This window comes from Gracilinanus agilis, chromosome 2, assembly GCF_016433145.1.
Source record: "Gracilinanus agilis isolate LMUSP501 chromosome 2, AgileGrace, whole genome shotgun sequence".
NCBI classification, from domain to species: domain Eukaryota; kingdom Metazoa; phylum Chordata; class Mammalia; order Didelphimorphia; family Didelphidae; genus Gracilinanus; species Gracilinanus agilis.
In genome coordinates, this window is record NC_058131.1 from 267,565,968 (window position 1) to 267,581,000 (window position 15,033).

The window sequence follows — 15,033 nt, forward strand, 5'->3', positions numbered from 1 at the left end:
GAGAGAGAGAGAGAGAAAGAGAGAGGAAGGAAGAGAGAGAGAGAGAGAGAGAGAGAGAGAGAGAGATGAAGACCACAAGTCCTCCTTTCACCTAGAAGCAGGGATTGGGGGGTCAAACTGGAGAAAAGAAATAGGTAGATGCTATTGATTTGTAAGGTAACTGCAGGCACGTTTATCACTATGGATATAGGTAATGCGCTTGAGTGAAGAGCTACTCTCTTGTAATCGAACAACTATTTATGAGGGCACTCTGTACAGTAATTATTCCCCAAATTGGGCAGTGCAAATTGAAATAATAAATTCTGGCAATAAACTTAAATTTGTTGAAACATACCCTATTCAATTCTAGTGGCTCAGAAAAGCCTGGTCATGACACTTCAAGAATCAGCTTCCACATTAATAAATATATTAAGTTTAAAAATGATTAATTAGGGGGCAGGAGGGTGGCTTAGTAGATTGAGAGCCAGACCTATAGACAGGAGGTCCTAGGTTCAAATCTGGCCTTGGACACTTCCCAGCTGTGTGACCCTGGGCAAGTCACTTAACCCCAATTGCCTAGCCCCTACCATGCTTCTGCCTTGGAACCAATACACAGTATTGAGTCTAAGACAGAAGGTTAGGGTTTTTTTTTTAAATGATTAATTAACAAAAGCCAATAAGTAAGATTTAGAATTAGGCATGTACAACTTTTGTCTTGTAGCCTAGCCATCAATTTAGAACTGAAAGAGACCTTAGAGTTCACATATAGTCCGGGAGTTCTTAATCTTCATCTAGTCTGCATCATGGACCTCTGGTGAAGCCTGTAGACCCCTTCTGAAAATAATGTTTTAAAATGTAAAATAAAACATGTAGGATTACAAAAGAAAATATTTATGTTGAAATGCAGTTATAAAATATTTTTTAAAAACAAGTTTGTAGACCTCCAGGTTAAGAACTGAGCTAGCCCAGCACCACCCATTCCCCTCTTTCCAGCCATTTTATAAATAAGGAACCTGAGCCTCAGAGAGATGATGTGATTTGCCTAACGTCTCACATATAGTAAGTAAATGTTAGAGCTAAGATCTAAATCCAGGCATCTAATGAAAAGAGCTCTGGCTGTGGAGTTAAGGACCTGCATTCAAATCTAGCTTGTGATGTTTGCCTTCTATGTGACCTTGAACAAGTTGCCTGACTACCTGAGGCCTCAGATCCCACATTGGTAAAATAGAAAATGAGAAGGTTGGACTAGATGGCCTCTGAGGTCCCTTCTTACTTTAGATCTAAGGTCCTCTGGCTTAAAAGTCAATATTATATCCACCGTATCCAGCTACCTTCTCTCCTAGCTCCAGAAAATGTGACCAGAGATAGCATCTCCCATAGTGAAGATACTTATTCTTTCTTCACCATGCACTCCATTGGAGTCTGGTGAAGCCTATGGACCCCTTCTAAGAAAAATGCTTTTAAATGCATCAAACAAAATTCATAGGATCTCATGGAAACAAATCGATTGTACTGTAGTTACTGGAATGTATCTGTACACATGTACGTATATTATTGTTGTTATTCAGTCATTCGGGTATGTTCAATTTTCCATGACCCCATGGACCATACTGTCCATGGAGTTTTCTTGGCAAAGATTTTGGAGTGGTTTGCCGTTTCTTTCACAGTGGATTAAGGCAAACAGAGATTAAATGACTTGCTCAGAGTCGCCCAGTTCGTAAGTGTCTGAAGCTGTATTTGAACCAAAGGTCTTCCTGACTCCAAGCCGTCTAAGCTGCCAGATAGATAGATAGATAGATAGATAGATAGATAGATAGATAGATAGATAGATAGATAGGTGTATGCATAAATATATATATATATAAATATATACACACACATGCATATGCATAGATATAAATATAAATAACAAGTTCATGGAACCCAGGTAAAGATCCTCTGCCCTATGGTATATTCATTTCATTGCCCCCATTCCCCTGCAGCTCAGGAAGCTCTCTGCATTCTGTGAAATGCCTCCATATTTGGGGACCCTAAGAAAGGGGGGAAACAAAGGAACCCAAGGCTGAAGCCCAGAACAGAAACTGGCAGGACTCCAGAGGGGGGACCGAGCTGCCCAATTACGAATGGAGGGCAAGATGATCAGGACACGGGGAGTTCATTCCCAACAACAAGGGGGCAAATTAGCAATAAGAACAAATGATTCTGATGCTGCCAAGTCGCCCAAGTCCTTGGGAATATGGCATTTTGTCTTCTCTAACAAGGTCAGCTCTGGGAAGGGCCCAGCAGGTTCACATTAAAGCCGCTTAGCAGCAATTCCCTTACTCCATCTGGGACCAAGAGCTGTTTGGAACAGGTCCGAGTTGCTCTTGTCGTCACTGAGGAGAAAGCAATTTAGTCCCTGTTGTTTTGTTGTTCATCCTTCAAGTAATTTACTACAGCTGTGATTGAATGGATCACCTCGACCTCGAGCTCACCCGGGCATACACGGGAGGCTCGAAAGATGGCAGGCGGCTTAATGGACCAGCCATCACTAACACTTCAATAGGGGGAGAAATAGACTAAGCCAGCTGTTTTGCACAATAAGGTTCTGGTTTATTTTTTACAATAAAACTGTAATGAAAGTTAAATTAACAGTGTAAAATATGTAATGGTGTGTACCATAAAGGCTGCTGACTAAATACTGGGCTAGGGTGGAGTTTTCAAAAATTTGTTAGGGTTTTTGTTGTTGTTTTTTTTTGTCCTCCTGAGAATTTGATAATTTGTTTGCGATCATCTAAAAGCAATGCTGTTATGAATTTAGCAAGGACCCTGCTGGCAGGGATGTTATAAGTGAATTGTGCTGCATTTGCAAATGATTAAAATCAAGATCAGCATTTTTCACATTAACTTGGAAAAGTGACTACCCTGTTTCGATGATGCTGTCAACTTGGCTTTTTTTTTTCTTTAAAAAAAATGAAATAAAATAAAATGTCTGCAGTGAAGGGGAGATGGTGACTTTCAGAAACAGTTCAGCAGGCATTTTCTAGGGATGGATGATGAAGTTCCTAATTGCTTCCATGCCAAGGCTAGGGAGAGTGGCTCCCATTTAGTACCTCTGTTTTATAGGGTCTCCTCCCCGGAGCCATAAACTTTTAACGGTATTTATAATTGACTAGCATCTTTAAACAAATGCAGACCACAGCAGAAACTTTAATAGATGCACCAGGTTTTGTTGAATGGCTGAATTTAGTTAGCATGCTATTAGCTGGTGATTTTGGAGGGGGTAGGGAAGGAAAAGAGTTTCCTTTTTTATGGTGTCACTCCCCCACTATGATGAGATGAGGTTGTGTCAGCATTTCATGCAAATCTCTTTTCTCCCAACTTTACAACTGGCCATAAACTTTTGTGGATACCTTAGGCAGCAGAGTCCTAAGTCAGGTCCTTGCCCCCAGGACTGCTGACCACCACTGGTCATGTCCTCTCTTAAGGCTGTCTGGAAAGTCATTCATTCTTTGATGACACTTTTCAACAATATTCTGCTGAGTATTGTAGGGTCATAGCTCTAGAACTGGAAGAGGTCATTTCATCCAGCCATCCCCCCGCACCTCCCCACACACACACACACACACATCTGACAGGTAAGGAAATGAAGGCCCAGAGAGTCTAATTTATTTGCCCAAGGCCACACAGGTACAAAGCATCAAAGGAAAGATTTGAACCTTTGATCCTCTGATTCCATAGTGCTCTCTCCACTCTATCATGCCTCCTCTTGATGGTAGCAAAGCTGTCTTCCATCAGATAAGATTAAAGATCTCCTTCTCATTCATTGGCACACCTTATCCTTTCCCCTCAGATGCCCAAGAATGTGGGATTTGACAAGCAGTCCTATGCAGGGGCCATTAGTGTCTGCTGGTGATGAATACTCAGCATAACCAATACTCAGATTACGTTACTCCAAACTATAGATGACAGCAATATGTAAACATAGATTTACATAATGAACCATAAAGGCTTAATGGACTCAGTAGTATAGTCTGCACATCTTTTAATTAAACAATTTACCTGATAGCTCTGAAGATTCCAACATTCTGGTCTTTGAGGAAAACAGTATTATGCACATTTGGAAAACTGAGTCTAAATGCAATTTAAAATGTCAGCAATTTCTTTTAATGACTGAGGAAGGAGCAAAGAGTTTCATTAAGGATGCAAGTAAAAGCATTTCAGATCCAATCAAATGGCTTCATCCCAAAGTGATAGTTCATTTATTTTACATTTTAGTTCTAATCATGGATGAACCCATTTTTTTTTTCAAGACAAAGATACTTTTCTATCTTGAGCCCTGGCACCAGTACAGACCCAGCTGTACTGTAGCCAAGGTATATGCTCTGTCCTCAGCCCAAGCTCATGCTGGTATTGGAGCTTAGTGAGAATAAATGAAGCAGCCAGGCACTGTCTAATCATCTCGGTTTCTGGGATTTCAGGGGTGGATGTCTCATGTTCACTAAATGAAAGTGATCTGTTACAAAAGTAGCTGCGGTAGACTTGGATGGGGAAAGGGAAGATGGAGTGTGGAGTCACAGCTGGGCTACTATGAGGCAGCTTAGCAAGCATTGACTGATCAGTCCAGGATGGAGTTTTCCAAGAAGTAGCTTCATTCTAGGAATTTTATATTCAGTCTGATAAGTGTAATCCAGAAAGTGTCAGCCAACAGCAACTAGCCATCAAGGAAGTTCAACCACAGGGGAGAGTGTTGTAGGAGGTATCAGGGAACTAGGTCTAGATACAAAGATTCAAAGGAATCTAGAGCACAGGTAAACCAGAAGTTACTCTAAGAAATCAAAAGATCTCCAATAACAGAGAAGTCACTACTTGATCTCTCTTGGCAGCTCAATACATTTCTGGAAAACTGAGTTTTAGAAAATCCTTCCCAGTGTTGAGCTGAAGTACAGGATTATGCCTCTTGCCCATTGGTCTTAATTCTTACCTTTGGTGCAAGTAGTATAATCCTTCTACATGACAAGCCTTCAGATCAGATAATCACAGGCCAGAAGTTGGAAGGGACCTCAAATGCCATCTAGTCTAACCCCTTCATTTTGCAAATGAGGAAATCAAGGCCCAGTGGGTAACATGACTTGTCTAAAGGTAACACTCAGATCCTCTGACTTCAAAACCAGGATTCTTTTTATTCCTTAGGAGATTTTCATTTTTAAAAAAATGTTAACCACCAAAGAGAAAATCCTGATTGAAGAATCATTAGTCTGACTAGAGAACAGGCTTCCTCAGGCAGAATCAAGCTGATTGCATTTCAATAGACTCTAGATAAGGGCCCAGGGTTATTTCCATATTAGCATCCTTATAGTTTACTTATATTATAGCTGGAAATATCACCTCCAAAAAAATTATCTCCTAGGTTAATCTTTCTTAAGCTATGGAAGTGAGAACGGCTCACAAAGAATGGAAGGAAAATAAGGGAGAATTAATAATCATTTCACTATCTGTAGCATAGTGTTCTATTGATGGTTAAATGAGATCATGGACATTAAAATGCTTTGTGATCATAGATATCTACTACTATTATCATCGTCATCATCATTATTATTATTATATTTGTAAAGGAGAAAAGGCAGTGATTATTGGCCCCATTAGACAGATGAGAAAAATAAGACCCAGAGAGAGAAAGTGAAAAAAAGTACCATCTTGAGAGTTGGGAAATTAGGGGCCTCTCTTTCATTCTTGTTGTGTTATCTACTTTAGGATATTTCCCAATAAATAGGCTATAACTAGAGCTATTTTGCCTAACAATGTAGATTTTAGAGAGAGGGAGAAGAGTTGAGTCACAGTCCTCATTTAAATTGGGTTAGGCAGCAATGCAATGATCCAGGACAATTCTGAGGGACTTATGAGAAAGAATGCTATCCACATCCAGAGAAAGAACTGTGGGAGTAGAAACACAGAAGAAAAACATTTGCTTGATCACATGGTTCAATGGGGATATGATTGGGGATGTAGACTTTGAATGATCACTCTATGGCAAATATTAATAATATGGAAATAGGTCTTGATCCAGTGACACATGTAAAACCCAGTGGAATTGCTTGTTGGCTACAGGATGGGGGAGGGAGGAGATGAGGGAAAGAATATGAATCATGGAACTATGGGAAAATATTCTAAATTAATTAAATAAAGTTTAAAATTTTAAAAATAAAAATAAATAAATTGGGCTAGGAACTTAGCTAATATGTACAGAATGCCTCTCTGGCCAGAACCAGCTCCCTAGAGAGTATATGACCCATCTAAGACCAAAGTCAACTTTGTCCTCTCCCTGATTTTCATGATCCATAAGTTACTCTCATGTGCAATGTTCTTCTGTCCAAATCACACAGAAAAGTGTTAGAAGAGCCAGAACTCAAACCTAGGACTTCTGGCTCTCAGCATATTCCTCTTCCTACTATTCCATATAATTTACTGTGAGGCAAAATAAACATCATTGCATTTGCAGTGAGGGGACCAGGGTTCAATTCCTAATGGTTGGTGTTGCCATTATGACCTGGGACAGATTGGTCAATTTGCACTTTAGTTTCCCTCATCTACAAAATTAAAGGGATTATACTGAAGTGTCTCTAAGGTCCTTGCCAGCTCTAGTTCTCATGGAACTTTTCTCACCTGTAAAATGGGAATGATAATGCCTACTCCGTCCTGCATGTCCTGGGCATGTAGTAAATAGCTAGAAATGCTGTAAAAGCTAGAAGGTGCCTAACTATAGAAAGCTCAATGACAGTAAATCTGTGAATTACTAATAAAGCAAGCTTCTACCCTGAATACTGAACATTGGATCCTCAACACTGAATATAGAGACTCCCCTGCCAAATCTACTTTATCTTATCTTTGAAAGATATTAGGGGTAGCACTTTTCTGCCCATACTCTCTCTGTTTGGGTTTACCAAATCTTCACTATAAGTTTTTTGGTTTAATTTTCCCAGAATGCTACTGGAACTCTTGTCCTATTTCTCTTTGGTGCTCCTTATTACTCACACTGAAAATTGGGCCAACTTTGCTCTCCATAATTCCCCACCACTCATAAGTCACACTCCCTTTCCTATCCATCAATTAATGAAGCAGCAAGACTTTATTGTACATATACTGTACACCCCAGGATGTTCCAAACACTGAAGGAGATACAGGAGATTTAAGTCATGGTCTTTACCTTCAAGGACTATAGTTTTAGGAAGGAAAAAAAAAACACTGGTAGAAAAAAGGAATCAATGAAAGGGGCTAACCCATATAGTACTGGCCATAAGTGTAAGTTCAGGAAAGAAAGACCAGCTTGGATTGGAAAATCAGAGAAGGCTTCATGGAGGAAGTGAAACTTAAGCAGCCATTGAAACAGTTCCCAGGCACATCATTTTACCATAGGGAACATGTGATAGTCATAATATGGCTTGGTATCATCAACACTATATAATAGTTATAATATCTGAACCCCAAAGAAATTTATAAGATCTTAGGATTTAGATCTGGAAAGAGCCTGAGAGAACAGTGAGTCCAACAGTCTCATTTGGAAAATGAGGAAACTGAGGCATGTCAAAATTACGGAACTTGTTTGAGATTACACAGATATTAAGCAGCAACATGAGTCTCAAGTCAATTGTCATTAGCCCAAGGGTAGATTCTCTGATTTCATAGATTCATGCCTTCAAAAACATAGACTTTTCTTTTTTCTTATTTTTTTCTTGAGATTAGGTCTCCTTATCTCAAACTGCAAAAGCCATTCATCCATAGGCCAATCCCAATGCTAACTGGTACAGAAACTTGCTGTGTTTTTTCTCCCTCGGCTGGCTCACCTCTCTCCTTGGGCAGCCTAATGGTCCTCCACCAGAGGGCAGGGATTATCATATTAATGCCAGGCTTATCTAATCAGGAAACCTGAACAGCTTCTGCCCTACTTCAGTTCAGAGCTCTTAGAATTCAAATGATCCATCACCTGAGCCAATCCCCAATAGTAGGAATTACACCATGCCCAGAAAAATCAATTTTCAAACTAGGAGCAACTATAAAATCATAGGGTTATAAATTTAGGTATGAAAGGGAGTCTGAGGTCATTTAATCCAGCCCCTTCCTTTTACAGTTGAAGAAACTAAGGCCCAGAGAATTTCAGTGACTTGCTCAAAGTCACGTAGTAGCAGAATTAGGTTGAGTCCAGATCATCTCATTCCTAATCCATTTCTCTTGATGCTGCACCATGCTGCCATTTGGAGAGATTTATGAGGATTGGGTCATTTTCCTGGTCTTTACAAACTCATGTTTGTGTAGTTTTTACCTGACGTCAACTTTCCTAGATACATCAGCCTATTTCTCAGACTATTTTGTCTGTCAATTCAAATACCATCTAAACTTGTGTTGGCAAACCTATGGCACATGTGCCAGAGAGGTTGCTCCATTCCCCCTCTCCAGTGTGCCTAAGAATATTTCTCTCATCACCCACCCCTCTGCCCAGCAGCCCATTGGGAGTGTTTCCTCCCTCCCCTCTCTGGGGTAAGGCGGGGGAGTCACATGCAATATTGGGGTAGCAGTTTGGGCACTTGGTATCTAAAAGGTTCACCATCACTGGTCTAAACTCTTAGAGACAAGAGGATGCTGACCAGCAGCTGCTAAAGAAAAGTCTCTAGATACCAGGAACCTTAATACTAGCTCTCCCTGGGGCTTCTTGCAAAGTACCATTGGTGGTTTACATGTGAGATATTTGGACATTATTTCTCAAGAGAGTCCCTGGTATGCCAAATCCACATTTTTTTTAAATCTGTATTTACATTTTTCTATGAAGTATATACTTTCACCCAAGAAATAGAGTCTGAACATGCTAACATCAGTATATATGGGTGTGTATATATGTATATTATGTGTTTCCTACATGTATTCTATATATAGCACATAAATATAGAGAGAATATATATATATGTTCTTAGAGGAGGAACATTATATGTATACATATATATATTCTGTGTTCTTTATATAGAATATATGTATTCTAACATGAACTTTGATATGATGGATAGAATTGATAGTAACTTAATTAGATGGTCTTACATTTTCTGTTACTTTATAATGAGAACATTTGTTCTGTGCTATTTTCTTGGTTCCCTCACACAAGTTATTTCCCTGGAACATTGGGATTACTTTGGCAGTAGAGGTCCTACCTTGCAGTACACAGCAGCTCTGTGACTTTCATTGATCCCATTGTCCTGACTCTGATTCCATTTTCCGTTTTTCCAAACATCCTATTTCTAATTCCAGAGTCCTTTGGTCAAGGGAATGGATGCCAAAGCCATCTCTTGTCTCATATTTCTTTACTCCACCTATTAAGGACAGGGCTCCTAGCTCCTGTATGTTTCATATAGCTGTTCAGGGTTTCAAAGGTCCTGGGGCATCTGAGTCCCACTGATGGGCATCAGGCAGTAACCGTTTTATTAGTGATTCTCTTGAGGACTAAAAATATCTATGGAATGAACATGGCTCCATGAGTATCTGGGAATCAAGACCAAGCTAAAGGTTACTAAGTAGACTAGGAGTCTTGGGGAAGCAATAGTAATAATAATATTTAACATTTATATGTATAAATTTTAATGGAATCCTCGCAATACCTTAAAACTCAGGTGCTCTTATTATCCCCATTTTATAAATGATGGAACTGAGGGTAAAAGAGGTTAAATGATTTACCCTGGGTCACACAACTAACAAGTGCCTGAGACAAGATTTGAACTCAGGTCTCCTTGATCCCAAGTCCAGGATTCTAATCACTTTGACACATAGCTATCTCCAGGCAAGACTGGGAAAGCCATTTTTGGCTCAGTTGCTATCTTTAGGAAAAAGCACTTGTAGGTTCCCTTGCCCTTCAGAATATTCCTAATGCATTTGGTATAAAATTCCCAAAAGTTTTATAAAGGGGACAGTCTGAAAAAATGAGAGGAGGCCTACCAGCTGTCTGTTAGAAACCCTAACCATGCTCTATCCAAAGAATTGGTGAGTTGGGGCAAGATGAGGAGGCCACACAAAAGGAGGAGGAGGAGTGCAATGTCTAAGGATTTAGTGCAGAAAGAGACCTTGAGGTCCCCAAGTCCTCCTCATTTTGTAACTCAGGAAATTGAGGCATAGAAATGTTAAGTGACTTACTCAGGGTCATGCAGCTAATGGATTTATGAGGTGGGATTCCTAATTTCAAGTATAAGGCCCCATCAATATTTTTTACCTGGAGCCTTTGGTCTCTCCTAGACAGAACCCCTTAAGACTTGGGTACTTTGAGATCTTCGATGCTGAGATTGTATTGGCACACTCGATAAAGCACTGAACTTCAAGTCAAGAAAACTCAAGTTTAAATTCCATGTCAAACATTTTTTAGTTGTATATATCATTTCACTTCTCTCTGCCTCAGTTTCCTTATCTGTAAAATGAGGGGAGGGGAAATTTAATTAGGGCAGCTAAGTGGCATAGTGGAAAGAGTGCTGGGCCTGGAATCAGGAAGACTTGAATTCAAATCTAGTCTCAGACACTTACTAGGCAAGTCACTTAACTCTGTTTGCCTCAGTTTCTCATCTAGAAAATGAGCTGGAGAAGGAAATGGCAAACCACTCTAGTATCACTGCCAAGAAAATTCCAAATACAGTCATGAATAGCCATACAATAATGAAAACAACTAAACCAGAAGATCCAAAGTCTCTATGGTCCCTTCCAGTTCTAAATCCATGATGCTATGATCCTTATGCTAGGTGATAAGAATTCTATTTCAGAAGCAGAAATGGCTAATTCCCAAGAGCATTGCTATGCTCATTAATATTGGTGCCTTGTTAGTCTTGTTGACAGGAAAAATCCATTCTTTTTCTCTGCTTAACAAAAAGAGCTATCTCCCACCTTACCTGCTTCCTTTTCTTCTGATTTTTAACCTTTTTTTTTCCTTTTTGGGGACATAGGTGTCCTGTTCCAGGCTGTGTTGGACTTGGACATATAAGTGGCAAGTACGCCTCCCATCGCAGTGCATCTGGGTGTCCACTGGCAGCCCGGAGGCAGAAGGAAGGGTCGCTTAATGGCTCATCATTTTCCTGGAAATCACTAAAGAATGAGGGGCCCACTTGTCCCACTCCTGGCTGCGATGGCTCAGGTCATGCCAATGGGAGCTTCCTCACACACAGAAGGTAAGGTCTCACCTGCCATCAGAACTCACCATGACCATCACCGATGAATCCATCAGGAAGGGATGCTACATTATCTGGAGAGAAAGGGAGGTGGGGAAGAAAGGAGGAACATCTGGCTCAGGGCTTAACACCAAGCTGATCTTTGTCTGTATAGACATGCAGCCAGTCATGTCAAGGTAGAAACAGGTGGAAGAATGCCCTAGGGGTCTCAGATCTTTTCCTTTTCTCTGCAGAAATAAATTTCAGTTTCTCAAGGGTAGAATGACTTCTTTATTCTACAATTGATGACAATTTGAGAGCAAATGGCAATAACTGGCCTGGAGTAAACTATAGAAAATTACAATGGGTTTTGTGAGAGAATGGCATTTTTCATCACTTGGCATCTGATCACAGATGTAAATCATCCTTGATTTAGAAGTGTATACTTTACTGGATTTTCAAATTCTTGTGGAAAATGTTGGATTCGATTGGTCCATAGGCCAACTATGTTTTTCTGAGTAAAGAGGGGGATTATTGGCCTATCAGCCAACTACTGGAGACAGATCTACCTATTCTTTGATTTCCTTTTTCCCAATAACCTCATATCTAATATCTAGTAATTATATAGTAATCTGATATTTAATTTCCTTAAGTGGTAGAAAATTAAAGCCTTTGTGATAAAGAACAGTAACTGTGACTTTATTTATTGTTTTTAAACCCTTTACCTTCTGTCTTGGAATTAATACTGTGTATTGGTCCCAAGGTAGAAGAGTGGTAAGGGCTAGGCAGTGGGGGTTAAGTGACTTGCCCAGGGTCACACAGCTGGGAAATGTCTGAGGCCAGGTTTTGAACCCATGACCTCCCATCTCTGGGCCTGACTCTCAATCCTCTGAGCCACCCAGCTGCCCCCAACTATAACTTTAGAAGAAAAATTTTGAAACCTTTTTACACAGACTTTCAGGAAAAGTGACATATTTAATGCTCACATAGAGAATGTAGTTCCCAGACTCTACAAACTGCCTTGTGCATTAGCTGAATTGGTAACTGCTTTGTGACTATTCTTCACTGGCAAGTATCTATTTTCATTTGAAAGTGCCATCTTAAACAGTCCCTCTCAAGTTTGATTCCATACTGTTGCTTTGATTTTTAAAAGCTGTTACTGAAAGAGGAAGATGTAGGCCCCCCTCCATCTCTCTCTCTCTCCATGGGATAGATCCATCTTCTTTTCCTCCATTCCCCGGTGCAGCATGGATATTCAAAGCCCAGAACTCTGGCTTTCCAAGAGGGCTGAACATTCTCCCTGGAGGATAATTTAAGAGGGAGGGGCCAGACCAGATTCTGGGTGTGCAAGCTCTCAGAGGAGTCTCCATGGGATCAAGCGCAGTTATCTGAGGACATTTTCATTGGAACTGGAATCAGAATCCCACGGCAATTGGATTGGGATTAGGCACTTTGGGCAAGCTTGTTAGAGGCAGGTTTGGGTTCTAAAGACAATCACACTGTGACTGAGCTCTTAGAGAGTTCTCACTGGAGCAGAGCTCTCAAGATAGTCTCACTAGAATCACCAAGGCTATCCAGGTAGTAGTACTGACATCATAGGTGCATAGTGTTGGAAAGGATTCCCATTACTTTCCTGACAAGGAGTCATCTAACTTCTTCTTGAATATGTAATAATATAATTCAGAAAGTCCCAGAGCTCCAAGAATTAAAAAGAATAGGGAAAGTTAAGATTTACAGAAGAAATTGAAATTATGAATGTGTTTCTATTCCTTACTCATCCATTCTCTGTTTTGAAAGTTGGACATTTGTCTATCCCCAGGCTTGTCACATGTCTCCTATTTTTCATGGTTCCTCAGAAATCCCCAGGTTCTAAGCTAGTGCTAAGAAATCACATTTACTCCCCTAGGATACCGTTCATCTACCCGGGCCTTTTGATTTGAACTAACTAAAAGTAGTCAGTGCTCTCTTGTCTTGGATGTCAAGTCTCTGTGAATGATTTTTGTTCCCTTCTAAGTATGAAAATCATTCTGCTTGGTAAATAAAATAGAAACAAAAAAAAGAGCCAAGTACTTCTAGTCCCTCTAACATTCCTTATCATCTTCCTTCTTGTTGTTCAGTTGTGTCCAACTGTTCATGAACCCATTTGGAGTTTTCTTGGCAAAGATACTGGAGTGGTTTGCCAGTTCCTTCTTTAGCTCATTTTCTAGGTGAGGAAACTGAGACAAACAGGGTGAAGAGACTTGCCCAAGGTTACACAGCTAGTAATGTCTGAGACCAAATTTGAACTCAGATCTTCTTGACTCCCAGACAGCTGTCCTATCATCTTCCTATGCTCGTCAACTTTGCCCCTCCCTTAATCTTTCTTCTGGTCCTAACATAATTTAAAAAGAAAAAAAAAAGATTTTGTGTTGTCTTTAGCATTTGTCAACAGATTTATATCATATATATATATATATATATAATTTATCATGACAAAAGAGAATCTTATAGATGGAAGGAACCCGAAAGATCATGTCAGACAGGGATATCTACCACTAGGCATGCAGCAGTAGTCACAATACTCCCAAGTATACCCCAAACCAGATTAAAATGTAATTGGGAAATGTTTACCAAAACTGAAGATACAAATTCAGTAGAACATAGTAAATGTTAACAAGTGTTTGTAAGTCAATATTTAACCTGCGGGGATCCTTATGCACTGTAAGCTTCTATTTGAATTTGGCAATACCAATCTTGTACAATTAATACATGAATAGAAATTCGCTCTATGGTATTGTCAATTAGAGGTCATCCAGTTTCTGCTTGTTCCAGTTATGATAAATTCATTGTCCCTAGAGCAGGGGTTCTTACCATACTGTCACAGATTTCTTTGGGAGTGTGGTGCAACCTATGGACCCTCTCTAGGAATAATGTTTTAAAAACATAAAATATCTGGGATGGGAAGAAGGAAGGAAGACAATATGAATCATGTAACTTTGGAAAATTTATGTAGAAATTTGTTATTAACATAAAATAAAGATAAATAAAAATAATAATAATAAATAAATGCCTAAAATAAAATACATGGGATTGCAAAGGAAGCCAAGTATATAGGAATGTTATTATGAAAATATTTAAAAGACAAGCTCATGGAGCCCTGGTTAGCAATCCCTTTCTAGTGGAAACCCATTCCACTTTGGGATAATTGTTAGAAAGTATTCCTTGCTTTAAGTAGAAATCTGTCCTTTTGTAACTTTTATTCTCTGTTCCTACTTCTGCCTTAACATAGCCCAGCAGAATAAATCAAATCCCTATTCCACAACGACTCTTTCCAAAGTCTTGAAAACAGTTATGTCTTCTAATTCTTCTTTAATATAATAATAATAATAATAATAATAATAATAATAATAATAATAATAATAATAATAATAATAAAACAAAATACCCCTTGTTTCCTCAACATTTGTGTCAATAGCTCAGGCTTCAGGCTCCTGCTCATCCTTCTCTGGACATGTTCCAGTTTGTCAATATCCTTCCCAAAATATGGAACTAACAATATTCCATATATGCATTAACCTAAACAAGGGAATTTTACCCTTCCTTATCTTAATGAAGCCTAACATTACAATAACTTTGAGGCAGGGGGCAGGCCATGGCTATGTCACATTGTTTATTCACATTGAGATTTGATTTTTTTAAAGGCCCGATAAAACACCAGATTATTTTTTCATATGAACTGTTGCCTAGCACTGCCTCCCCTAACCTACACTTTTTAAGGCTTATTGTTTTTACTTCATTCTCTGATACAAATACATTCAAATATAAATATTTAAAGCAGAAAACAATGATAAATAGCCTTAATGACAATCAAAGTAAAAATATTAAATAAAATATTAACAGAGACTACAATATATTAGAAAAGATTATGATCAAG

At 39.2% G+C, this 15,033-nt stretch overlaps 1 protein-coding gene across 1 annotated transcript in view; it reads left to right on the top strand.

Moving 5' to 3' along the window:
- The window catches only part of MYT1 (myelin transcription factor 1), a 196,255-nt gene that overhangs the window by 162,475 nt on the left and 18,747 nt on the right, over positions 1 to 15,033 (top strand). The window contains exon 18 of the mRNA XM_044661195.1: positions 10,920 to 11,141. Within this exon, the coding sequence (XP_044517130.1) occupies positions 10,920 to 11,141 (222 nt within the window). The remainder of the gene's footprint in view (positions 1 to 10,919; positions 11,142 to 15,033) is intronic.